Source organism: Buteo buteo, chromosome 10, assembly GCF_964188355.1.
Source record: "Buteo buteo chromosome 10, bButBut1.hap1.1, whole genome shotgun sequence".
Lineage (NCBI taxonomy): Eukaryota > Metazoa > Chordata > Aves > Accipitriformes > Accipitridae > Buteo > Buteo buteo.
In genome coordinates, this window is record NC_134180.1 from 5,345,564 (window position 1) to 5,372,142 (window position 26,579).

Below are 26,579 nucleotides of genomic sequence, written 5' to 3' on the forward strand. Positions count from 1 at the left end.
CCACCAGGAAGGAGAAGCCTTCAAAGGCAAATTCTATTTTCAACATATGCAAAGACACGCGGTGACCGAAAGAGCTCAGAGCAGGAAAATCTCCCCACTGCTTTCAACCCCCACCGTCCCGGCCGTGGATGCCCGGGGAAAGCCGGCGAGGTTCATGCCGACTCCTGCCTGCCACGGCTCTCCATCACTTGGCTTTGCGCAGCCACCAGCGGCAGGATAGCTAGGCTCTGACGTTTAATTACAATTGTTGACAGGGAAATTATGGCCACACACGCAAAATTAGAATATAATTGTGTTAGGGAAATGTTTCATCTTCTCCTTGTCATCCCCAAGAGCAGAAGGCAGAGGGGGAGCGGAGGAAGAGGGGTGATGCTGGCGGGAAGCGCTGGCCCTCTGCCTCGCAGTGGGGGAGAGCAGCCAGGGGCAGGGTGCTGTAGGGCGATAGCAGCCCCAGGGGCCATCGGGCACAGAGAAAATGCAGGAGAAAAAGGCGAATGGCCTCCTTTTACAGAGTGGGAGCGCACGAGGCACTGCTTCCCATCCTTTGGGAGCAGGGGGAGCGCGTAGCATGGGCAGGGGGAGTTGCGTCTCTGCCGTCCCGTTAGCCCAGCGCTTGGCCCTGCGCCGATTCCCAAAAGCAGCTGCGTGCGATGGCCAGCCCCACCCATGCCCTGCACCCCTTTCCACCCCGAACCCAGGCGGCATTTCCCCTGGCTGGGCTCTTTGCCCAGGGCTGGCTGCCTGCGGGGAAGCGGCAGGGGCCAGGGGCGATGCTCAGCCCCCCACACCGCACGCAGGATCGCGGCGGGATGTGCCCAGGGCAGCCGAATCCCACCTCCCAGGGGAGTAGGCTCCTCTCAGAGGGGCACAGATGGCTGCCTCCGAGCGTGGCGGCTGGCGGTTCCCCCTTGGCACGCCTCGGACCGCCACCACAACCGGCACCGCGCTGCCAGCCCCCCATCCTTGCCGAATCGGGGTGGGGGCCGTCTCACCCCTGGAAGATCCATCCCCGATGACAGATGACGACTTTGGTCACTGACCCCGTTTCAATGCAGGCAATTCTTTCTGCTTTAAAAAAAAAATAATAAAAGGCAAATGGCCTGAAGGTCCAGGTGACAGCTGGCCCAGGACCCCGGCTGCAGGAGGGGGTCAGGCAAAGTGAAAACGAAAGCAGCCTGCCTGACCAACAGTTTTAAAGCCGACCAGGCAGGGCAGGAGCAGCAGGCCTTTGCCAGGGAGAGCGCCCGCTCCAGGGCAGGCAGCAGCCCAGCTCCTCCTCGATCCGTCCGTCGGATGCCGGTGGGGACTCGATGAGATGAAATCAGCCCCTGCCTGCACCCGCAGGAGCCGCATGCTTCTGCCTCTGCTTCTGCACCTGCCTGAATCAGTTGAACTGGGGGCAAAGCACCCGCTCTCCACCGCAGCGTGACCCGGAACAGGGAAGCGGCGTCGGGTTGTGGAGAACCCCGGCTCCCCCAAACCCGGCTCTTTTCTCCCCAGCTGGCAATTTTCAAAAGCCACCAAACAAACGAGCGGCCCTCGTGGGGCAAGCAGCTCCCTGGGACACCAGGGAAAGATCCCACCGACCGGCAGCCTCCCTCGCCCCCGGTGAACCAGGCGGACAGACACACGGACACGTTACACAAAGTGCCGGGGCCTGGCCAGTCGGCACCTTTGATACAAAGCGCCCGCCGACCGGCTTCTAAGTGCCGTCACCCAGCTGCAAAGTTAAACCGGGTGGGTAAACGGTCGGAAAGATGTAAAGACCTGGATATAAAATATGGACTTTACATCACGACGCCCGCTGCGCTGCCGGGGACCGGCCGAGGCTGCTGGTGGGCCCGAGTGTGGGCAGCGTGAGCAGCGTGGGCAGGCGTCACCGGCCGTGGGCCTCGCAGTGCTCCCCGGGTCACCTCATGCTGCTGGGCCTGGCCTGGGGGTGGTGGGGCTGCCCCGGCCCCCCCAGCTCGGGCCTGCCCTGTGGTGGGGGACCCGACGATCCCCGTGCTGGGGTGCCGCGGCCCCCTCCAGCCCCACGCGTGGGGCTGCCCCAGGCGAAGCTACCCCACGGTGGGGCACCGAGGCGGCGGCTGCTGCCGGGCGGGGGCTACCGGGGTGTCGCCGGCCCTGTGGTGGGACCCCCACGCCCGGGTGGGCCCACGGCCCTGCCCGCCCGACCCCGGCGGGGGCCCCGTCGGCGAAGGGAGGGGAGGGGGGGGAGGGCTGCGGGCGGCGACGTGAACCAGCGGCCGCCCCCGGCCTCCGCCGCGCCCCGCCCCTTGCGCTCGGTGGGCGGGGACGGGGACCAGGCGCACCCTGGTTGGCCGCGCCGCCTGCCACTCGGAGCGACGGGGCCCTCCCGTTGGACGGCGCCCCGCGGCCTTATCAGTCCATCTCCCGGAGCTCCCGTGTCGTCACGGGCCTCCCGCCCCGCCCCTCGGCGCTGCGTCCTCCCGTCCCCCTCCGCCAGGAAACATAGTTCCCCATTCGGTGGCGGGGGGGCGGAGCGGAGGCCCCCTCCCCCCCCAACCCCGCGCCGCCATCAGGACCCGTCCCGCCGTAACAGGTGCCTCCCCACTTCCCGCCCGGTAGCAACACTTTTCCCCATCACCTGCTGCCTGTACGGGTGGCGGAAGGATACCCGGAGAGGGAAGGAGGCGGAGGAGGGGGGCGGTGGCGTCCCGCCGCGCTGGGCGGGTGGGCGGAGCTTGAGGACGGGGGGGCGGGGGGTGTGTGCGGGGGGTGTGTACCGGGGGGGGGGGGGGGGGGCGGTGAGGGCCGCCGCGTCTCGCCCCGCCGCCGCCGCCGCCGCCGCGGGGGGACCATGCGGAGACAGCGGGGCCGGCGGGCGCAGCAACAGCAGCGGGAGGCGGAGCGGCCGCGGCGGCGGCAGCAGGAGGAGCAGCAGCAACGTTAGGGGGCTCCGGGCCGTGAAGGTGTGGGGGGGTGGTGGTTTGGGGTTGGGGGGGGGGGGTTGTGTGTAAGGGGGGGGGGCGGGGGCGCGGGGCGGGCCGGGGCGCACGCGCCGCCCGGTGCGGGGCGATCGCGCCGCTTCGCTACATTGTATCCGCCGGCGGCGCGAGAACAATAGGCGCCGCCGCCGCCCGCCCGCCCGCCGGCCCCTGGGCGCCGCGGCCCGCCGCCGCCGCCGCCTCGCCTCGCCCCGCCGCTTCTCCGCACCCGCGGGACCCCTTCATGCGCTTCCCCCCTTCTCCCCCGCGCACGCACGGGGGGTGCGCGCCTGCCCCGGAACAGGTAAAAAAAAAAATAATAATAAAAAAATAATTATTTTAATAAACCGAAATAGGATAAAATATCAAGACGCGCTCACCCGGTTGCTGGAGGTTCCCCGTGAGCGGAGCTGCTGCGGGACTCGGGCCGCCGGACCCCCCCCCCCCCCCCCCCCTTTTCCCTTCTCCTCCACCGGGGGCTGCCCCGGGCCGGTAGCGGCGGGACGGGACGGGGCTCGGCTCTATTGTCCCCGGTGCTGCCGGCAAAGTTTGCCGGGGCCGAGGGATAGGCGGCGGGATTGGGGGGGTGGTCGCCGGTCCTGCTGCGAACTTCAGCCGGGCACGACCCCCCCCGGGGGGGGTTCCCTATCCCCCTTCCCCGGTGGGGGCGCACGGCTCCGGGCCCTGCAAAAGTTGGGGGACCTGAAGTAGGAGGGGGGGGGGGGAGAGTCGCTTCGGCCTCCCACCCCCGTGGCGTGGGGCTTGTGGAGGGGAGGGGGGGCAGCCCGCTTCCACCCGCGGCAGGGAGGGGAACCCGTGGGGGCCCACTCCGGCCTCCTCCCTCCGCTCCGGGCGGGGGCGGCCGGCAGTGACCCCCTTCCCCACAGCACCGGGGGGCAGTGACCCACTTCCCCCCCCCTCCCTGCAGTGTGTGTTGGGGCGAAGGGGGGGTGTGGGTGTCCCGCTTCCCCCCCAACCTCCTCCTCCTCCTCCCAGCGGGAGCCCGGGCCTGGCGGGGGCTGAGCGAGGCCCGGCCCGCCGCCTCCTGTCCCGGAGCAGCCGGGTTCGTACAGGCCGCGCCGGGGGTTTGAGGGAACCCGGAGCCCTTTTGTCCGAGGGGAGAAAGGTGCCGGTACCGCCGGAGGAAACCCGAGCGGGACGGGGAGAAGGCGGAGGGGGGGGGGGGGCGGACATCTGCTGCGCGTTAGCCCGGCATCGGCGGGGCCCCCCGCGCCCCCCGTCCGGCCCTTGTTCCTGCCGGGTCAAGTTTTTACTCGGCCTTTGTGCTGCCGGGGCGGATAAAGGCCTTCCCGGGCCGGGGCAGGGCGCTGGCTTCCCGGGGGTTGGAGTTAAAAATAGGAAGGTGGTGGTAGTGGTGGTGATGGGGGGGGGGGAGAATAAAAATAATAGCCCGGAATGAATTTGGGGTGGTGAGAGCGTATTGTTCAAGTTGTCCGTGATCTTGGCGAAGGCTGCAGGTCGCCTTGGGGGATGTGGGGTTTTGGGGGGGGCTGCTGAAGGGATACAGCTCCCCCCCCACACACCACCTTTCCCCAGCAGCGAACCGGGGTCGTGGGGGTTTCTCCGGGGTCTAACGGGGACGAGGTCTCGTCTCCCTGAGCCCGCCGGGGCGGGCAAGGCAGTGGGGCAGTAGGTTGGTAAAGTTGCTTTAAAAAATACTGACCAGATGCATTGATGACACTTAAAGAAAAGGCTTTTTAAAGACAAGAAAAAGGCAAAAAAAAAAAAAAAATCCCCCGGCTGTTTTTTTTTATAGTGGCGAAGGGTTTTTACGTGCTGGGCTGATTTCAGCGTTTTTTGTAAAACTTCATTGAAATGTGGTGGCTGTGCCGGCACAGCCTACAAACGCCTTGGATCGCATGGAGTTTTCTTCTTTTTTTTTTTTCTTTAACCTTATGATTAATGAGTTAAATTTATTGGCCAGCTGCCCCTTGTAACCATGAATGAGTTCCTAAAAAAAAAAAAGCCCCCAAAAAAGGAATCTTTTATCTCATCCCAGGCCTCTCTGCCTCCCTCCCAAAGAAATATTTTTCTATCATAGTGAGCTAGCCAAAAAGATCAATCTCCCTTTAAACAAATAATCTGTAAAATTAGGAAGAATAATATTTACCTATCTTGCAAGGTTGCCTGGAGAGCTTTATTTTTGCAAAACCCTCCGAAAACAAAAATTCTTTTTCCAGTCCCTTTTGGGAGCGGAGAGGTTCAGTTCTCACCGGGTATGGCCTGGCTGGGCATCCCCAAATTCAGCCCCTGAAAAAGCAGCTGCAGGTGCTCGGCAACCCGAAGGAAAGGGGCGTAAGATCAGACCTTTTTTTTTCTTTTTTTTTTTTTAAAACAAAACTAGGCAAGGACAAGAGAGCCTCCTGCGGGGAGCGAGTGTGGGGGAAGGAGAGGGGGCGAGCCGAGCCAGACAAGCGCCTGAGTGATAACTTGCCTGAACCCTTTGATAAATGAGTTGACTCTTTTTTTTTTTCTTTTTTTTTTTCCCCCCCCTTCATTCGCCACACGCCAGGAACAGAATTGGCCTGAACTAGTGGAATTGGCAGCAAAAAACTAACATACAAGTGTGTCTGGTCAATAGAGCGCTTGTTCCTGCCTCTGGGTGCTATGTGAGGACTCCGACTGTGCTCTCAGCGGAGGAGTTGGATGCTGGAGACACGCAAAGGATTTTTCTTTTCTCACCCCTTTCTCTCTCGGTCTGTCTTTTTAAAATATTCATCAATGGGGTGGGTAGTTTGCTCTAGTCATTAAAATATCTCTTTCCCCTCCCCCTCGCTTTCTCTAGGACTGCCACTGTTGAGTCTGTGGGAGTATGAATCAGCAGCAGCAGAGAATGGCTGCAGTTGGGACAGACAAAGAGCTCAGTGACCTGCTGGACTTCAGTATGGTAAGCGAGCGCGGCCGGGGGGCTTTAAAGGCCCCGGGGCTTTGCTTGTGTGCAGTGTTTTGGAGCTGCAGAAGGGAGGAAATGTGAGCCTGTAAATTGGACATGATGGGTTTCAGATGTGCCGTGTTTGTGTGCATGCACATGTGCTGCAACTTGTTTATTTTCAAGTTAAAGCAAAGCCTCTGCCCCTCCTCTCCCCTCTTCCCCTCAAACGTATATTGTTTCCTTGCAGGGAGCACAGAGAGGTGGGTTGGGGTTTTTTTGGATGGGAAATTCTGGGGAAACGTAAGGGAGTTGTGTGTTCTCTGTTTAAATGCTCACCGCGAAATGGGCTGGGTGACTGCTTCTGAAGCCATGCAAAGATGTAACTTCAGTAGCTGAATAATCAGGCTTTTTTCCTCTCCCCAGATCCAGACTATTAAACTTTTGCTCCCACAGGTTATTTTGTCACAGTTTGAAATGTGTCCAAGCTCTCCAGTGCATTATTTTTGCAGGAGTTGGACACTTGTGTTCCCCACGCTCTGCTCTTCTGTATCCTGGAAACCTTTAGCTGCATTTAGGAGCTGTTTATTTTCAAAGAAACAGGACCTAAGAGTTCCCCCAGAAGGGTGTGCACAGCTCGGAGGGAGGAGAAGTCCCTTCTAGTCGTAGCAGAGTGAGGGTTAGTCCCCGGCACATCCGTCTGTGCTGCCGTCCAGGGTCGGCAATCTGCCACACAGCGTACGCTCTGCGCTTGCCGCACCGGTGCTGGCTGTCATTGGCAGGTGACTTGTGGAGGGGAGAGCTTGTGTTCAAAAGAAAATAACTTTCTGTTGGGTTCCTCTGTTCTGTGCTGCACCCTCATGGCATTTGGAGCGTGCGTCTTGCTTTTTAGATAAGCAAATGTGCTGCGAAGATAGAAAAAACAACCCCACGAGGAGGAATAACCATGAGTGTTGCCGCTGTGGCTGTGGGCTGTCCTGGGTCACCCAGCCCACGGCCCCGCTGATTTTCCTGCCCCTTGGAGAACAAGGGAGTAAAGGGGGGGAAAAGCGGTGGCAGAACTAGGGGTACCCGCTGTCCTGGTACCTCTTAATGCCTGTGAGAAGTGCTGAGGCTGGGCTTCTTTTCTGCACCCGAGCACCGAGGGTTTAGCAATGGGAAATAAACCTTTTTGTACAGCTGGGACTTGTACCTGTCCTGGCAGGGCTCCGTGCTTGGGGGGGGTGTTGGTAGTGGGGTCTCTCGGTCCCCTGAAGAGCAGTCCTGCTGCAGGAGGAGGGGCTCAGTTCTCCCAGTTTCATACTTGCGTTGGGAGGCTGGTTCTGTTAAATTACCAGCGATGTATTTTTACAGTAGTATGTTTTCCAGTTGGTAGGGGGACTGCAGCGATGGTATGCGTTTAAAACCAGGAATATGCTCAGGGCTTGCTGGGGAGCGGTGCGTGGTTATTTGTCCCTCTCTCATCTCAGAGGTCCTGTGGGTTGGCAGGAGCCCTGGAGCTTTCCATCTCCTGCACTGGAGAGTGCCAGGTTTTGAACTGCTCCCTGGCCAGGGCTGCAGTGGCTCCCGCTTTGCTTTTTCTCCCCCTTAGAAAAAAATCAAATCCCACTCACCATTTAGAGCTTTAAAAAAACCCTAAGACCTTATTTTCAAATTTAACGAACCATCCTCATTTGCATGCTCAGAGCTGTATTCCCTGGAGGGGTCCTGACCTGTTCCCTCTGTACATGAGTGTTTCTGTCCTTGGAGATTATTCTACACCTAACGGCTGAATTTGGGTTCAATTCCAATGCTCTTACGCTGGCGTAAACCTGGGAACGACCAGAACTTGTTCTGTGTTCATGTAAGGCTCGTGCGTTCAGCAGCGGAACCGGGGGTGGCTGCTTGCAGGATCAGGGCCTGCAAATGTCATTTGCCAGCAAATGATTCGAAGACGTTCCCTCCAGGATAAGTTGGCCGATGGGCTCCGACGCAGTCTGGATTTGAGCCAGATCTGTTTCACAAACCCTCATCTCTGCACACGCACACCCTTCTCCTGAGTTTGCATAAAGGGAATATTAACATCTCTCCTGAAGGATGAGTAGCTAAAATGGAAAGCTTCCTAGCTAGTAGACGGTCTTCAACCTGGCATCGCAAGCTTGTTGTGCACAGTGTGGGTCTGTCGAAGACACTGCTCCGTGGGTTGCTCTCCCTGTGTTGTTGGGATGCGGGCTTTTTGACCACAAAGCTTGCTCTTTCAAGTATATTTGTATTTTTCTTTGAATAAGCAGGAGTAGAGCATTGGTTTGCTAATCCTCTCCAGGAGAGTAGATGGGAGGGAAGACTAGAGAGAGAGAGATTCAGAGCAGCTGGAAGCATTTGCTTCACATGAGTATTTTGGTTCCTTTTTCCTAGGGAAAATATCTTCAACCCCAGTAGTCTGTGGTCCAGCTCTGCGCCATGTTTTGCTGCGCAGTGAGTGCATTTTCAGGTCCGGCCCTAACGGCTTTGCATAGTCAGACGTGAGTTTGTGGGGTCAGTAAGTGGCAGGGTTGTGTGAGATGCTACAAATTGGGCTTACAGTTCTGAAAAGAAAGACTTGTGCCTTCTTGAATAAATAAGTACATTGGGTAGTTATTGAGCTGCAAAGCGCTTGCCCAAAGCTTTGTGCCAATGTAATTTGCCAATAATGGTGAAAATCAAAGGAATCTGTAACCTGCATATAAGTGAGCCAGAGCTAAACACCCAGCTATGTAGTCTGATCGCTGCTTTGGGGTGTGCACGGCAGCGTGCTTACCTCTACCTCTGAACAAATTGCCTTTTATAATTGCCCCAAAGTACAGGTAATTTGTAAGCTTTCTTTCACCACCGCTGCCTGGCAGTAGTCCAGGACGGGCTTGCAAATCTGGAGGAGAGCTTTCGAGAAAGCATCCTGCCTATAGATTCGAGTTGCCGGCTTAACCTATTTATTAGGCTTGGGTTTTGGTCCTTTGGCCCGTGGCTGCCAGGCTTTGCAGCTTGGCCTGACGGGCACAGGCTGCGTACGGCAGGAGCTGCCCTCGTTCTGCGCCGTCGGGAGATGCTCGGCCACGAGGACTCGCTGTGGTTATCCCGGGCGGCATCTCAGCTGTGTCACGCTGCCGGTGTTGGTGCGTTGGGGGAAGGTGCGGGCAGGTATCCCGGCTCGGCTTGGGTGCTTGGAGGGCAGGGACACCTCATGGCACGGGGAAAGCTGGGATGGAACAGCCCGGGGGAGGCACGCAGACGGGGTTGGGGGCCTGTCCGTACCGCAGAGCGTGCCTGCCAAGCTAGATAGAGGCAGGCGGCTGCGTGCCAGCCTAGGTCTCTGGCAGAAGTGAAATGCTGTTAACAGCCATGATTATTAGCAGAGTATTAACCATATGCTGCGGGGATGCTAGTTGTCAGGGTGGGTTTCTAGCTCGATGAGACGTTGCAGGGTGGGCAGGGGCTTGAGCAGTCACATAGGACCTGCCGACTGATTTCTCTGCGAGCAACTGCTCTCGTGGCGTGCCAGCCCTCGTGGCTCCAGCCGTCGAACTGGGGGTGAAAGCCAAACTGTTACCGGCAAGCAGGGCTCACGCAAGCTCCTTCTGCCCTCGCCGCTGCTGCTTCTGACGTGCTGGAGGATGCTGAAGCCGTGCCCCATGCCCTGCTCCGGCCAAGGCGCAGCGCCTGTGTTTCCATGATAAAACTCTCGCTTTTGTTTAGAGTGAAGCAGTTGTAAAGTTTGACTTTACGCCACAGTGGACGTTTGGGGCTGTAGTCAGGAAGGTCTGTCTTAAATGAACACGTATAAAATATCCTGCTGGCAATGTTTATTGAGTCAAATTCCCTCTTCTCCCCAAATTAACAGCTGGATACATTCCACACTGCAAAATAGATTTCAGGTTTTGAGTTCAGGCCTGAGGTTGGTTCAGCCTGGAGTTCATAAGGTGGAAGAGTGGAGGAAGTGAAAACAGCTATTTAATTTGAAAACACTGATGCACTGGTAGAAGTACACAATAAATGGAATGCTGCTTGATATTGGTACTTGTGTCTGGCAAATTCCCTTTCTTGCTTACGAAGTTCGCTGTTGCAAGTGTGGGGTCTCTTAGCTATAACCTGCCTGGTGGCAGGTGCGGGGGTTTGGATCTTCCCGTGCGCTGGATTTGCATCTTTTAACCTGGGAGAACTGGAGGGAGGATAAATTCTTTGGGAGGGGTGGAAATTGAGCTGCGAGGGTACGCAGAAGTTGGTGTCAGCTGTCAGGGAGGCTGGAATCGGGCATGAGAAACCAAATACAGCGACTTAAGATGGGGGATTTTACATAACCGTTTAAATCTACATTATTCAAATCCAACAAAGGCCAAGTAATGACCCAATTACAGTTCCTCAGACGCTCATGCCTGGGTCCCTTCTCGATGCCTGGGTCCCTCTGGTACGTGCCAGCTCCGGTTCGTCTCCTCCCTCCCCCTCGTTTATTTTTAAAGCAGCATTTAAAAGCAGAAAGGAAATTCGCAGTGGGTGGGTGAACTTTGCCTGTGAGTGACATATGCCAGCGAAGGCAGCCGGCACTTCACGTATGACTTGCGCCAGGCTCCTCGAGGCAGCGTACCGGGTCGGCTTCAGCCCACACCACAGTGGAAAAACAAGCTGGCAGCAAGAAAAAAAAAAAAAAACCAAACCCAAAATGCTTCCTGGAGTTGGCAAGCGATAAGTGTGTTTGGAGCCTGTATTGAGGTGAGGGGTAACCCGGGGTTCCCCTTTCTCCGGCATCGCCCTGCTTTAGCATCTCCACTGGCCTTGGTGTGCAAAGGGGTCTACGAGTCCTTCATCCCTTGGGGAGGGTGAGCAGGAAGGTGTTGCATCAGTCTGGAGATATCTCTCTCGAAGCAGGCAGAGGCGGGCGAAGAGGAGAGGTGGGGAGGGCATCCCCCGGCGGGGCTGGGTGCGGGGGTGTGCTGGGGATTGCCAAGCGTGGCGGTGAGGGGGGGGACCACCTCTTTTGCAGAAATAGAAAGCGCTCGTTGCACAATGGAACAAAGCTGTTCATTTTCTCCGCTTGTATTTGCTGCTCAGACCTTGGGTTTTTCAGCATCAGCAAGTATTAGGCAGAAATGCTCGTGAAAAAGAGCCAGCAGTGCTTTTTTTTGGGGGGGGTTGTTGTTTGTTTGTTTGTTGCTTTTTGCTGCTGGGTACCATTATGTTCATGCTTCCCATCCCCCCCTGCTCACCCATGCAGAACTGCCTCTTGCCACTTGGAAAGGGGGTTTCTAACCACTTCACTTAATCTTCTTCCCTACCTTAAGAGGAGGGAGTGAGCACAGGCCGGGTGGTTTCAGCCATATAAATTGCATTTTTAGTAATTTTGGAGATCTTCGCAGAAAACAACACTGCCCCGCAAAGGCGGGGGGGGGGGGCAGGAAAAACCTGTAGCCTTGCAGAGGAAGGTAGGCTGCAAGTCATTGGTGTCGTCAGGGTTTGTTTTTATTTTCTAGCCTGACTTCCTGAGGAAACAAGGCGTATTCGATGGCCGGGCTGCTGGCCCACCCCAAGTGACTCTGGAGCCCACTCGGGGTGGGCAGCAGCATCCTGGGGGGTTGCAGCAGGAGCCCCCCCAGCGATGCACATCCAGCGGCTCTCACTGCAAGGCTGCATGTAGGAGGGCGAAGGGAGAGTGGGCTTATGGCTGGGGGCAAAGCCGTAGGAAGGCAGGTGTCTGCAGGCTGGCTGCTGGCGGGAGTGGTTGTCCACACGCGGGCTGCGTATTTAAACACTGTTTACACCTTTATTTAAATACATATATATAACATATACATGATGTGTGTGTGTGCATACATATATATGATCCCAAATTTGTGTTCTTTTTTTGAATGGCAGTTGGTTTCTTAACTGCTCTCTTTGCATCTCTACCACATTTAACTGTTTTTTTTTTTTTCCTCCCCAGCATTTGTGAAAACAAAGCTGGGCAGACGGTTTTGTACAAAGGAATGTTTCTGACCACAGCCAGACATCAGCTATGTCAGGGCATGAAATGCTGCATTTCTGGAGGCTCTTGTGCCATTACATTGTTTAATCTTCAAAGCATTAAACTTTTGAGTTACTCAGACATTGCAAGGCTAAAAATAATAAAAATTCAAATGACTTGGTGGTGAAAGTATCTTGAGTAGTAAAAGGATATTAAAATGTTAATTCACTAAGCGTTTTCCCACCAGTTGTTTTATTGGCTGGAGCTCCATTTGTGTGGAGAAGAATTAGTTTTCTTTTCTGCTGCACGCAGGTGCATATAAATTTTTAAATAACAGCTTCTGAAACCCTCCCAACTTATATTAAAAATATTTTTACAGGTTAGCTGACGAGGTATGCAGTATTTTTGAGGGAGCTCCCTGGCAGGAGAAGATTAGTTGTGACACTGAAGCTGCAGCAGCATAGCAAACGAGTAGCCAGAAGGACTGATACTGTAAAATACGTTAATCTTCCTAATTGTAAGTTAAATACCTTTGCCCTTGGCGCAGCTTCTCCCACCGGACCCCAGGGCCTTGTTAGGTCACGGTGCCGCTGGAGCCCCCGAAGCACCAGGGGTGGGAGCTGCTCCTCGAGGCTGGAGGGTTCTTCCCTCTGAGAGCTGGCGTGAGGCTTCCTGCGTCGAGGTCGAGCATCGCCGGAGCGTGTGGCTTAGTCATCTCTGCCCCTGCCAGCTGGAGCCCACAGGCAGCCCGCGTCCTCCCCAGGCACTGCACGTTGCCAGAGACAGGCCTGGGAGCGCGGGAGATGCTGGATGAGACCTGGACCACTGTGGGTGCTGGGGTGTTGAGGGATAAAATGAGGTTTGCCGGGTGCTGTTGTTTTCCTGCTAGCTTTTTATGAATGGAGTCGGCCTTTATCCCATGGCCCCATGGGCACCCTCTAGCCTGGGCCTTGGTGAATAAGTTAGGGAAGAAACAGTTGGTTTTGACCACAGCAGTGATGCTTCTTGGATGGTTTTCAGTTGCACCTAAGGAACCAGACACGCTGTGTACACAGGCAAAGTTTATGCACGTAGGAATGTGTGTGTATATTAGTGCACAGCTGCGCTGCTCTCCTGTCCCTCGTGCAGCTGATCTATGTAGCAGGGACACAAGGAGAGGAAAGTTTTTTACATCAATAAAGTGCTTCTCTTCCCCCTCTGCTCCCCCCCGCCTGCCCAATCTGACCCCCTTTGCAGCAGCACAGTAAAACTAACATACTGAAATCTCTTTTCTCTTCCCTCCTCTCTCATCTTCTTGTTTTTCTAGATGTTTCCCCTGCCAGTGGCTAATGGAAAAAACAGACCCACGACCCTAGCGAGCACTCAGTTTGGAGGATCAGGTACTGTCATCTTAAATTTTTTTTTTTCTTAACACCGTAATGTTTCTTGCAATAAATTTGTGTTTGCTTCCAGAGACCCAAAAGGAGGGGTTTCTGTAGTTTTGTGTTATATATTTTTCTGGTGGTGGTCTGCTACTGTTTCTCTGGATGATTTTCTTGTTGCTCCACGTGTCTCCGGGTAGGCAAAGCTGCTCTTGCCGATCTGTGTCCAATTAAGAAGTCACTACCTGAGCTGAAGGTTGTTGTCTCGCCACTCCTATTGAAGCAGCCCGAGAGCAGACAGTCAATGCTCTTCGCTTAAGCTGCTTAGACAAACGCGTGTCTGCAAACGTACACCTTGGAAGACTTTTGCTGTACGTCACCGAGAAGACACGGTGGTGGTGGTTAATTCCTGGGGCTCAGCTGCCCAAAGGGAGACTCTGGTGCAGCGTGGGCGTCTGCTCCATTCAGCCTCTCCAGCAGCTCCCTGCTGTTGGGTGGGATCTCAGCATTCCCAAAGGGACCTTTGCAAAGCCCTCCTGATGCCTGATGCCTCCAGGCAGCACAGCCGCCCCGGGGAGGTGGGCAGCAAGGGTGGCTGGAGCCGTTTCACCAGCCTCCGAGCTGGACCCCGCTGCGGTTCTGGGGTGCTGTCAAGCAGACCCTCGCCTGTCCTGCCTTGCCGTGGTGCCCCCGAAGCCAGCAGCTGGCCCCGCTCCCCAGAAGTGCTGAGCGGCTGCATCTCTGCCAGCCAGGATGCCAAGGAGAGGCCAGGGGTGCCAACATCAAAGGGCTTTGGGAGCAGGGCGTCTGCGGGGAGGAGCGGGCTGGCGATCCGTCTGCGATAGGAGACTCTCTGAAGGGTGCGTAGCTTTAGATGTCTGATTGGGAAACATGGCGCTGGTTAATTTGAGGCTGAAGTGGAGAATTTCTCGTCCGGGCGGACGGCGCGGTGCCGTGCCAGGCTTTTGATGCCTGGGGAAGCCGCTCTGTGCAGGGCTCGCTGCGGCCCCTGGCATGCAGGAAGTTCGGTTAATTTGCCCTTCTTGCTGAAACACGCTGATGCTTTGTGGATGGTTAAAATTTGACCTTCTGTACCCTGGGCCGACTCGAGCTGTCCAGGGAAACTCCTGGCCATGTGGAATGGCTGTACCCCGACACCAGGAGGCGTCCTGGAGAACGGGGTGGGATTTCTGGATAGCAGCTTTGATGCCACAGCATGCTGTGGGGCAGCTCTTGGGGAAACCGGCAGAAGCAGGACGGGAGGGGTGTACTGTGCCCTGGCCTGCTTGGCCAGGGAAATTTGATGCTTTCAGATCGGGCTGTTTAGCTGCATGTCAAGATGGTTTTGAGCAAACATTTTTACAGGGAGGGAAGCTGTTGAGTGGGTGCTGGAGGAAATTCGAGGGGAGAAAACTCTCGGGTTAACCCAGATGGAAGCTGATCTCTCCAGTGAGTGTTCGTGTGTGTGACTTCTGCTGTTAAAATAATCCACAAAAGACGCGCTACACGCTAGTGAGAGAATAGTAATGGAGCAGCTCGCATTAATTCGTTTCCTGCTCGGAGGCTGGCTTGGCTGCCGGGTTTATAGTGCTGGCCAGCGAGGAGAGGCTGCGAGCAGGGCTCTGCGGTACAGCCGGCGCAGCGACTGGACCCCCCTCCGCTTGGCTGTGCAGCAGCCGAAACGACACAAAATCTTTTATTCCGCCCCCCCCCCCTTCTTTTCTTTCGGGTGAGTGAAAGGTAATGGTGACACCACCCTTCCTCTGGGCTGCTGCTTTTTGTGTCTGGCTGTGAGCAGTTCATAAAAACAGAGGACTGGTGTTATACAACTGCACTGAAGGCAGTTGCACAATCGCTGTTGTCCCTGTCTCAGGGCTCTGTGGCAGCTCTTTTGTCCTGCCCTGGGCATCCTGGGTTTGAAATGCAGCTCGGGGCTTGGTTTAGGGGAAGCCTTTTGCTCCGGCAGCAGAGTTATCCCTTGGCCAGTCATCCTTGGCCTTACCTTTGGAGAGCAGGGGACATGTTTCATTTGCGTGTCAGCTTTGTGACTTTGGTGTGGTCCTGAATGTTTGACGATCGATTTTTGCTGGTGGGGTGAATAACCGCAGTAAGACATTAATGAGATGTGCCATGCAGAGGGGTGCACTGCGTCTGTTGGAAGAATCCAAGGTGTCTCAACTAGGTCCTAGATAGTGGCGAGTGGTTGTTTTCATAGTTTGTTGATGTTGGTTTAGCTTAATTCACTAATTGACGGCAAGGTACAATCAGATACTGGTTCATCCCCAAAGGCATAGCCAGCCATCCGGCTCAAAATTTGATTTGAAGTCGAATCATCACCAAACCTGATGTGGTCAGAAGGTGAAGAGCAGATGGTCCTTGGATTTAGGGACCTGGACTTGCTGAGGGAGCAGAGCGCCTTGCAGCCACGCTGTAATCTGGACCTGGAGATTAGCTCCCTAAATCTTCTTGCCTTGCAGGAAGGCCTAGGCTTCATCTTTAATGTGCCTCGTGTTTTTCAAACACTCCCGTTTAATCAGTATCCCGTACCCTTGATAAAGATAGCGCAGCGTTTCCCCTCCGCTGCTGTCCCTCTGCCTGGAAAGGAGAAGCAAACACTGATTCGCTTAAGTCTTAGCTTGCCAGTGTGCACCATAGTGCCAGTATCTCATTATTTGGGGTTATTGTAGTAACCGCAAGATAATAAACTGATGCTGTCTTATGTGCCAGAAAAATTGGTGTTTCATGCTTCTGCCCACCCTTGGACATGTGAATTTATGGCCTCCCACTTTTCATCTCTCTCCTCCTTGGGGAAATCTTGGGGTAATATGTAGCTTTTATTTTTTTCCCCTTGGAGGAGCTATTAAGGCTCTTTCCTCCCCAGAGGAAGTCAGGAGTGAGGGGAGCAAGGCAGTGACTGATGACTCCTGGCCAAAATGCCCCACTTGCTTCCAAAGTCCAGCTGGTAAATGAGGTAGTGCATTCATTTGAAACAGTGCTACTAGAAAATCACAGTGATAACATTGCCCCAAATTCAAATCCTTTTCAAATCCCAATTAATAATTGCCCCAGCCAAGCTGCTGGCGCTCGTGCAGGTGGCCCCTTCTTGAGGGCAAACCCATTTTCCTCTCTCAGGCCAGGAAAATTCAGTGTTATTGAGATCCCCTTTTTTTTTTTATATTTGTCTCCTGGTTTTATTTTAAGCTCTGCCACTGTTTCCCTCATTTCTGTCCTTAAATGCACCAGGGAGGAACTGGTTTAGCTACCCTGCCGCATGGACAATTCAGCACCTCCGCTTTGCATTTTCTTGGCAAGGCGAAACCCAACAATTGCCACTAGGATGGAGCTTACGTCATGCAGACTGTGTCTGCAGCATTTATAGCACATATAGGTCACCGCTGGGAAGTTGGTCTTCCTGGGGCTTTGAGCTGCAACTAGTGTTTTCCAGCGTAAGCCGTGTCATTTGCTGCTGGTATTTTATTTTAGCCGGGACGCTCAGTGTATGCCTATTGTCCTGGCCCTAGAAGGCTGCGGTTTCATCGTCCTCTCGCCAAACTGTTTGTTTATTCTTTGCAGTAGCAAAACATTTAAAACCGTGTCCTCTGTCCCCCCCCCATGTCATAGTTCATAAATGACTAATCTGATCAGAAACGAGCTCCCTCCCAGTGCGCTTAATTAAACTCTGCCTCTAGCAGGAAACCACTCGTGCTAAATTTCACATGGAAATAACAATTTTTAATTGACATTAAGACAGGAGTGGCGGGAGGCAAAGAAGTTTCATTGTGTCTTCCCAGCCCGGGCCGTGGTGTTGCCGCCACCGCATGGGGCCGTGCCGGGGCTGTTGCCTCGTGGCTACTGGGTTTTCGGCAGGGTCAGTGCGTGCCAGCTGCGCCTTTGCTTCAGCAAATGAGTTGGGGCTCTGCGGAGCAGGGAAATAAAACCGAGGCAAATGGTTGTGCGAGGTAAGGCACCTCCTGGACCAGCGCTTTGCATCCGTGGTTAATACGGAGAGTGTGCAGCCATCTCCCCTTCACGTCGGAAATGGTGCGCGATGCCAGGTTTGTGTCCTATTGAAACAGGAGCCCAGGCGGTCTCCTGCTGACAGATGATTCTGCTCACAACAAATAAAAGCTCTGCTAAAAAAACAGCTTTTTTTTTTTTTTCCCCTGTCCCTTTTGAGTAAGCGAATTCACCATTAAATGTCTTTTCCTTCTTGCTTTGTGCTGAAGGGAGCTCCCTTGCTTGGGATCTCTTAGGTGGGTTTGGAAGGGAGAGTCCCCTCCTGGTCTGTGCTGTGATTTCCACCCCCAAAATTTGTTCGGTGCTTTTTTGCTAGTGAGATGGTGAGATGAGGCTCATTGTTGAGGGAATTGCTTTGATCGGGGCAAGTTCATAAAATACATTTGAAGCTGGCTAACCGGGGAGTTTTTCAAAGAGTTACAAGCTGGTGCATGCAACAAATTTTAAGTTATAGTCTACTGAACAAAGTAAATGCATTCTCCCTGGAGGTAGGTGAGTCTGTATCCCCTTTGAAAGCCTGCTTTAAACAACGTTCAAACTTGGATACCTGTGGCAACAGCACTGAAAGTAATAAATTCTATGAAAGATGAGGTTGTCTCTTTAATTGGTGCTATGGGTGAGCTGTTTGAAGATTTAATTATTTTGTGTGTGCACGCAGCCCTGTATTAGGAAGCTCCGAGGTGGGGAGGGGAGGGTCTGGTGCAGCGGCTGGGAGCACGGTGCCTGCCCCGGCAGCTCCGCGGACGCAGGAGCGGTGCTGGGCTCCGCTTTGCTTGCAGAGCGGCCGGCTGGGTAGCGTGCAGTAAAAGCACCTAAGTTAGAGAGTTGCGAAGAGCTAAGCGCGGCGTTTCTGTTGCCGTGCTGTCAGCAATTGAGTTTCAGGCTGCAGAAACGCATTTGCAACTATTTACCATAGTGAGGAAAGCAGGAGCTTTTATTAGTAAGGATGTATCACGTTTTCCTACTAGCTGCCTCTAGTTCCCACATGTTTTGCTTATGCTGAAGTGGGAGTGATGGGCTTTGCTTGCTATTTTGATAGATGATGAAAGGCAGACATGAGGTGCGCAATATGTGACTTGATATTTAAAACTGGCACTTTCCATTAAAGTGCGTACTTCAGGCTGCTTGTTTATGTTGCGGTTGTGTGCGTGCCCATACAGCAGGCTTGCAAAACTGTCACTAAACACAAAGCCACCACAACAAAAAAGTCAAAGCAGGAAAATTTACTTGCCTGCCTATTGGCGTGACTGTTTCTTTCAAAGTAAAAATTACTTTTTAGCCGTTATCAAAGGGGAGAAAAAAGCCTTGCCATGGACAAGTCAAGCTTGCGAAGCTGTGAAGTCTTGTTAGCCTGGAAAGAGACAATCCCTGCAGCCCTCCACTGCTCTCCGCACCCCTGGAGCATTTCCATTCCCGCTGCCGGCAGAGCCTGCTCCTGGGGTGTAGGAGGATGCTGCTGGCGTGCTGAGGGTATTGCAGGGAAACACCCAGGGTACTGCAGTCCCAACCTTTCCAGTAACAAAGCCCGGAGGACTTTTCAGTGAAGTTCGTCTCCCACGTGCTAGTCAGGTGCGTTAAACAGCTTTCTGCTTTGTTTTTGTCTCTGCCTTTGGGAAGCTCCAGTTCTCCTTCCTCTCCCCTTTCTGCTCCCTGTTTTTCCTGTGGGGTGGGTCCTGTTAACCAGGATACGGAAAGCAGGATTTGGAAGAAAAGGCTTGGAGGGCCCGAGGGCTGGGGGCAGGGAGCGAGGGTCGCCAGGAAATAGCAAGCGTGGGGGAACAAATGGCAGGGGAAGATCTTCACACCTGTCTCCCTTAATCCAGCGTCACACCCCAGTTGCATCTCTGATCCTCCTGTCCTGGGGTGTGTGTTCCTGCTCCCAGGGCTTCCCCACCTGGGCAGCTGTTTCTTCTGCATCTTTCTTTGCAGTGAGGTTGAAACAGAAAGGCCTTCCCCTCTCTTTCTCTTCCCCCTCCCGCCCCTTCAAATTTTTTTTTTCCCTCAGATTTTCAGGCAAGGCTGAGATCGAGGGTGTCCTGCCAAAGGCACAGCTGGTTTCTAACAGACACGCAAGGAGCGAGCCTGGGAAGAGCAGGAAAAGGGTGACCATGCTGTTGGGGCAGTGGGGATGCTCTGACAGCGGCTCAGTGCTTCTTCAGCAGTTGGGGAGAGGCAAATATAACCCAGTGCCTGTATTGGTGTGTGTTTACCTTCAGGGGGTGAAATGGTGCACACTTTCAGGGGAGGGTATTTTTTTTATTTTTTTGATTCTCCCACCCTGAGGAAGAGTCCTCCTAGCTAGATTTGAAATTTTGAACTAGGAAAGAACACAGAGAATGTCGGGGGTGCCAGAGAGCCGAAGCTGTACTGAGATAAGTGACAGCTTTTGTTTAGAAACTGCAAATTTGACACAGACCTTGTTTAAGCACACAGTTTTAACTTTGCCAGAAGAGCTAAAGCAGTGCAGCTATCTTCTGCCGGCAGAGCTTTTTTCTTCCCTAGATGAGGCAATTCAGTACTAGTGTAACTGTGCCTGCTCGAGGGGTTATGACAAGATGAGTGTATCTTATGTAAAAATCACGTGCCTTGCCTGGATTAAGGCTGATGTGAAGCTGGGCTGCGAGTGAACCTTCTGCGTTTCAAAAGAACGTGTACAAGCTCAAGCACCTGCTTTTCTTTTAATAAGAGGAGCTGGTTGCGTATTAATTGCATGCCTAATGTCATTGCCTTGTTCGTACTGCTGTATTCTTAATCGCAAGGGCCAGGGTCTCATTACAAATGATCTTCTGGAGGGCAGCATGCTCGGGGTTTGGTGCTGGGATGCAGCAGCTCTGCCTCAGCCCACCTCAAATCCTGCTCACGCAGGACTGCCCGAGCGGCACGTGTTGGTGTGGGGCTGAGCCTTTGGCTCAGCATCCCAGCTCGAGGCCTTGCATGCTTCTTGTGCCCTTTCCAAAGGGGAAAGATGGCTTTGGAAGGGGCCCAGCAGGTCTGGCAAGCGTTTCTGCTGGACCTCGCTGCCGCTAATTTCAAATTCTGCATGCTCTGTAGGGTGCCCTACTCCAGCACGTGTCCCACGTGTGACCAGTTACTCTGCCTATTGCATCTCCATTGTTAATGTTTATGTGCAGTGAAACTCAAATTGGAATTTTTTTTAAATTTTTTTTTTTAGTTTGAGACAGCAAGTGGGTGTCTTTAAGGGGCTGGATTTAATGCATAGTGCTATTTTGTTACTCTGGATGGCCTCGTCTCTAATCTGGCACTACATTCTCCAGTGTTAACATGGCTGAAGGATGCTATAAATGCATCTTCTTTGCTCAGTAGTGCCCAAAATCACTGGTAAAGGTGATATTTTGATGCTTTTTTAACACAAGAGCGGACTCTAAACCCAACCGGGTAATGATGTTATTCACAAGTGACATTTTTACAAGTAGAAAGATGATGGTGATCTACCACTTTAGCTGGAAGAAGGCAATGTTAACACAAGCCTCCCTGTGGTCACCAGAGTGAAGTCATGAGTATCTCTGTTTCTCGAACGCTTTAAGCCACGAACCCAAGAGCGTGGAGTCCATGACCATCGACTAGGGGCAGGTGAAGCCCTCTGGAACCACCACGTCCCCTCATAGACGAGGCTAATGTGAGATGATTTTCTCAACTGGGCTGATGTGCCTCTTGGCAGCGACACGGCACGATTAGCTAGCTGCGGGAGTGGAGGTGATCTGCCTGCATCAGCTGGAAACCTGCCCCGGGAGCAGCGTGAGCCAGGCTGTGCCTGAAAAACACACTGCGCTCCTGGGAGCGGGTTTGGTGCCTCTTCCCCGCAGTGCAGGGATCGCGGTGCAGGTAAACCCCAGGTCGCTGATTACTGGCTGTTGTTTCTCTTTTGTCTTGGCGTTCGCTCCCCGGCAAAGCTCCTTGCTGCTTCTGCTCAGCCTGTTTTACGTGCTCTGGGCGCAGGAGCGGAGGGGTTCGCCTGCCCACGTGCTGGCGGCTGCCCAGCGCCCGCTCCGTCGCGTGGAGGGCTGCCGAGTGGTGGGCCAGTGGTGGATGTGTGGCCGATGCAGCTGTCTCAGTTATGCCAAAAAGTTTGCCCACATCTGCCTCTCGGATTCCCAGCCGCGTGGGTTGGGATTATCCTGCCCTCTCCCAGCGCCTCCAAATAGCTGAGAAATCCTAGGAGCACGGCAAGGGGGTGGCAGCCCGCGGGCTCCGAGGAGGAGCACCGGCTCGCCCGCCTGTCCCTGCGTGGCAAGGACGAGGGACCTGGGCAGCATCGGGACTGGTTGCCGGGGTTTCCCTGGCACATCCCCAGGCCACCAGCCCAGCTGGATACGTGCAGTTGCCTGAACCTGATCATCTTGGGAGGTGAGGATGGGCAGTGACCCGCTTGGTGTCATGCTTTCCAGCTAGCAGGCAGTTTGGAGGGTGCAAAAAACCCCATGAGGATGTGCTGGCCTGAATGCAGGCACCTGTTGGTGACTGGTGCTGTTGGGGAAGGGATTGCATTTTAAGAAAGTGGGGCTTTTCCAGAGGGTGGTTGCAGACAGCCTGTCGTCAGTCAGATGATGCCTGTGCCTCTGCTGGACCTCTGGGTGGAATCAAGCTGGCACAGAGAGCGTCTCGCTGCACGCTTTAGAGGCCCTTCTGCCAAAAGGTTCCCAAATACTTTGCAAGTCTTGATTAGTGCATTAGCTTAAACAAATTGAGTTATATGTGCCACGGAGGGAAGAAAGGTACTGTGCTCCTTCAGTGTTGACTTAAAGTTTAATTAATTTTCTTGTCAAATGAGGCATGAAATACAGTGTGAAATATATTGTGGTGCTGAATCCGTAATTGTACGGGGGACCGGGAGCACAGCGAGCACTGAGGATAGGAGATCACCTGAGGCAAGCCGGGGCACAGAGCTCTCGTGGCCTGAAACGTGTGCATCTGGCAGCGGCGGTGCAGCCAGGCTTTCAGCCGGCAGCAGCGAGCCGATTTGGGGGGACGAGTGCCCCAGCAACGCTCCCCAGGGCAGTTAGGACCGGGTCAACCTCCCCACCCAAAGTGGAAGTGGTGTCCGAAGACGCTGTCGCACCCGAGGGTCGTCACTGGTTTTTGCCAGAGGATCCAAACCCTGGAGCCAGGCAGACGGACAAGACTTGCGCTTGCGGCTTCCCGGGGTCTGTCCTCTCCTGGATGCAGCAGGAGCAGCCGCTGTGGCCTTTGCGTCTTTGCCATCTTGAAATGAGTTCGACCTGGGTTTTGGGTAGGATGGGGAGTTTTGCTGTCTGAATACAGAGATTCTGTGTTTGTCTGTCCTGGGTGGCCTTGCAGGGTGGAAATACATATGAAGAAACATCAGAAGAGGAAAAAGCTGAACTGTGAGTGAAGATTTCTTGATTCAGCTTTTGAGAATTTTTGTAGTGGATGTTTTGATGCTCTTCTTGCTGCCGTGATTAATGTTTCTGGAGGGAGGATGTCTTCGCAGCGCCTTACTCCCCCACTAAAGGAGGCAAATAGGCAGTCCAGGACATCTGCCCCCCCCCTTTTTTTTTTATCTTGAATATTTCAGTTAACTCTCCAGGTAGCCCAGCTCCAAAGCCAGCAGGGAGAAAAAATTTTAAAAATACTGTCCATCTGCCTGTTAACCCTGAGAAGCACATCCCTACCTCCAAAGTGACCTAAGGCACTGTCTCCCTCTAATTTTAGCTGGAGATTGTGTCATCAGCAAGAGGGAGGTGAAGTAATGTGACATAAGCTTTTTCTAGCAGGGGAGTCTTCGTGGTTAGACAGGGACCAAAAATAAATAAATGGGCTTCGTTTCAGAGCATGTGGGGATGAGGCTGGGAGGAAGGGCGGCCTCCAGCACCCCCGGTATGTGTGTGGGGGTGGGTTTTTTCATACCAAGCGGGGCAAAGGACAGTCATCTACAAAACCTTGGCCTGTCCTAAATGGGAAGAAACTTCCAGGAAAGTGGGTTACGCTCCTCGTGTCCTGTCTGCAGAGTGCTGGGGACTGCCAGCAAGCCATGGGGTCTCCTTTGGCAGCAGCACTCGCCTCTCCTGGGAACCGGTGGGCAGCAGGTTTGGTGGTGGCTGCCCGGAGCTCACTGGCCACCACTCAAGGCAGAGCTGTTTCTCTCTTTCTCAAAGAGTTTTGAAGCTGCTTCTGCCCGTCTTTCATCCCTGGCCCCTAGGGATGAGGAATTGGTGAGGTTCTTCCCCCTCCAAAAGCCCTCCTGGGTCTCCGTCATGGTGCTGTTTGGTCGCAGATGTGGTGGCATCCAGGAGTGCCCCAGGGGACAACCCGTCGTGGTCCTGACCTGGAAGAAGACCCAGCCAAATTCCTGCAGGACAAGCCTTGGAGGGCACTGGTGTTGCCCATTACCTCTCTTAGCTTTCTGCCTTGTCCTGCACAACCAGGGGGGACGGGTGGCTTGGCTGTGACAAGTGACGAAACCTGTCCTTGTGGTGGCGAGTGTGTGACCACTGTTTGGAGAGCGGGGAGGTCCTGGGCCCCTTCTGCTTTCTGGGAACTTTTTTTTTTTTTTTCCTCCTTTAAAGTGAGGTGGTCTCTTTTCCAAAGGCTTCTTAATGCCCCGTTAACATTGTTATACAAAACAGCAGTATGCCATTTAATTAGGAAAAATACGTACTAACCTCTACCATATGTTGCTCTTCTCCTCGTATTTGCATTTGAAAGTCCAGCTGAATTTCAATGTGAAACTGGATTTTATCCAAATGATGAATGGCCCGAGAGGCTGTGGGAAGGTGGATGTGCCTCCCTCTCGCATGTGGGGTTTTTTTTTTTTTCCTTTTTAAACTAAAAATTTTAAAGCAAGGTTCCTTTATTTCTTGTACCATGGTTCAGACTGTTCACACCTTTCCTCTAAAACCTTAAGTGAACTTGTCTGGTTGGGTGGTCATTCCTGTGTCCTCCAAAGTACAGAGGCTCCAGTCCCCCGAAGGAGAGGGATTAGATTTACTCTTAAGCAACACGTTTTCAGTGGCAGCTCCGCTCACGGCCGAGGAGATGAGCCTGCTGCCGAGCCCCTCCACGCTTCTGGGTTTCAGCCGCGGCTGCTCTGTCCTCATAGGATTGTAATCTCTTTTGCTGACTTAAAAAAGACATCGGTATCAACAGGCGTCTTTTCTTTCAAAAGGCAAGTCAACGGCCCAGCCATGCAGGCTTCGAGTCGCCTTTGCCTCCGCGGCAGGAGCGTGATGAGGGTTATTCACTCTGTTTTTCCCAGCCTGCCGTTGGATGGGGTTCATCCATATATGCCTCAGCTTGTCTCCTGGCACGCAGGACTTTGCTGAAAGTGCACCAGCCACAGCTTCCTAGCTGGGGGCTGAAGCTTTTTGGCTTTTTATTTTTAGTTTGTTGGAGTGGTGGCAGCTCCAAGCCCCTTCCCAGACGGGGCCATGGTTTCTCTGTGGCCATTGCTTCTCCGGCAGCGTTCCCCGGCCACCATAAAACAGGAGTGGTGGCATCTCGCTGCTGCTCGGGCTGCTGGAAGAAGAGCTGTTTTAGGAGCCGTGTGGTGGCTGGGTCCATGGCAGCACATCCCCACAGTCTCTTAGAGCTGCCTAGATTTTCTGCTTAGCTGGAGGCTGGATTTTTCTCCTCACCTGAGGTATGTTTAAACTTAGTTAAGCTCTGTAACAAGCTCAGCGTTATGTTGCCGAGCTGGGTGTGCTCACGCAGCTCTTAGTGACCTTTTACCTCACCTACCTGGCAAAAAAAGCCCTTAAAAATCACTTCATATCCTGATTATTTCACATCCTCTGCCTCTGTGAATCTGTCTTCGAAGGATTGCTTGTGTGCCAGGCTGGTTGTGGCGCTCGTAGCGGGAGCTGGTTGCCACAGGTTTCTGACTTTTGTTCTCTTTTCTCTCAGCCCCTTGGAGATCAGTTCAATCTTTAAGACAGTTCTTGTTGGGTTTTTTTGTTGTGTTAATGCAGCTGAACTAATATGATTACATTTCCAGATTTGGGTAATGGAATAACAAGTCAGGAAGCTCTTTTTTTTTTTCCTTTTTTTTTTTAAAAAAAAAAAAGGGAGAATTTATGTCACTTCCAAATTATCCAAGTCTCCAGTTAGGAAGATCTTTCCCTTTCTCAGTTACTCTTGGCACAAGGGCTCCTTGCTACCATGGCCATGCGTGTGGCATCTTACTCTTGGTGTAAGGGCTGCTGCACTTTGTGCTCCATGCTGTGGTTGGCCATGGACCCAGAGCAACCACGAGGTTGTCCTGGGTGCCCAAAAAGATGGGTCTTCTTCATGAAAGCAGCCAGGCCAAAGCAGCCACATACATCCCTCAGTGCTGTGTTCAGGGGAGAGACCCTTGCATGCATGCCTTTCCCTGGGGCAATTTCACCAGCATCTTGAGGTGCATTGGCTTTGCTTGTCTCTGTGCTCACTCTCAGATTTCAGAGGAGCAATCTGGAAAACAGCTCAGCCAAACCATCTCGCAATGGTAACTTCCTTTCTAAAAAGAGAAGGATGTTGCGGAGTTAGTGGCTTCCCATTATTTTCCCCAATTTGAGCACTTTCTTGCCATCGGTCCCCTAGTGTCAGGCTGTGCGGTCTGCTTTGGTTTGGAGACAGCCTCGCCGCTGCAAAAGCACACCGTGGCGCAGGGCGCCCGTGTCTCGGAGCCGTGCGGGCTTTAGCTTCCCGAAGCACCGAGCTGCTCCTCCCCAGCCGGGACAGAGGTACCGGCCAGCGGAGCCCCCGCACCGGCACAGCCCCGCCGAGCGGGAGCGGGGCTGCGGCGTTTGCCCTTCTTTGGGTATGCTGTAAGAAGGTAGTGAGTCACTTTCCATCGAGCCGATAGTTACCCTGCTCCTGTCTTGTATTTGTGTTGTGTAGCCAGCAGGATTATTTATAACTTAGCCAGCATCCCGAGTCTATTGTTTCAGCAAAGAGCAGGAATGACTAGATGACTTCCTGAGATTTTTTTTTTACCACCCCCTCATTTTTTATTTTTTTTAAAATCTGCTTTTCCTTCCAAGTATTATATTCGCCAGTTGGATGCTTTCCCCCCACATCTTCCCCTCCTGATTGTGCATTTGTGCTGCTGACAATCCCACTACCGGTGTTGCTTTAACTCTTAAAAACTCTCCCAGGAAAAGCCAGGGTCTGTGCCCCGGGAGGTCCGGGTCACCTTTGAATGGCACGAGCTGCTCATACCAGGCAAGGAGCCAGCCTCGCAGGTGCTGAGGACCAAGGCATGAGGCTCTGGCAGTGCTGTAAATGGGAGGGCGAGTGCCTGTGCGCTTGCAGGAGTTACCTTGTGCCATGAACATTTAGGATGCTGTGCAGCCCAGGTACAGGGTTAGTCTGGTCCAGGCCACCATCACAGGATTGCACATTTGCGCTCCGGTTCAGCCTTTTTGTCACTGCCCCTCTGAGGGTGTTAATTGGGG

The 26,579-nt window shown here is 53.8% G+C and overlaps 1 protein-coding gene across 26 annotated transcripts in view; it reads left to right on the plus strand.

The window, feature by feature from the left end:
- Positions 1 to 2,789: 2,789 nt before the first annotated feature.
- Positions 2,790 to 26,579, plus strand: part of TCF3 (transcription factor 3) — an 81,807-nt gene continuing 58,017 nt past the window's right edge. For 21 of the 26 annotated variants that reach the window (XM_075038185.1, XM_075038193.1, XM_075038195.1 and 18 more), the window contains exons 1-3: positions 2,791 to 2,936; positions 5,758 to 5,859; positions 13,095 to 13,167. In XM_075038185.1, coding sequence (XP_074894286.1) covers positions 5,785 to 5,859; positions 13,095 to 13,167 — 148 coding nt within the window. In that variant the 5' untranslated portion in view covers positions 2,791 to 2,936; positions 5,758 to 5,784. Of the gene's footprint in view, positions 2,937 to 3,034; positions 3,256 to 5,046; positions 5,669 to 5,757; positions 5,860 to 13,094; positions 13,168 to 26,579 lie in introns of those variants that run through there. The other 5 variants (XM_075038208.1, XM_075038207.1, XM_075038209.1 and 2 more) reach the window with 4 other exon arrangements.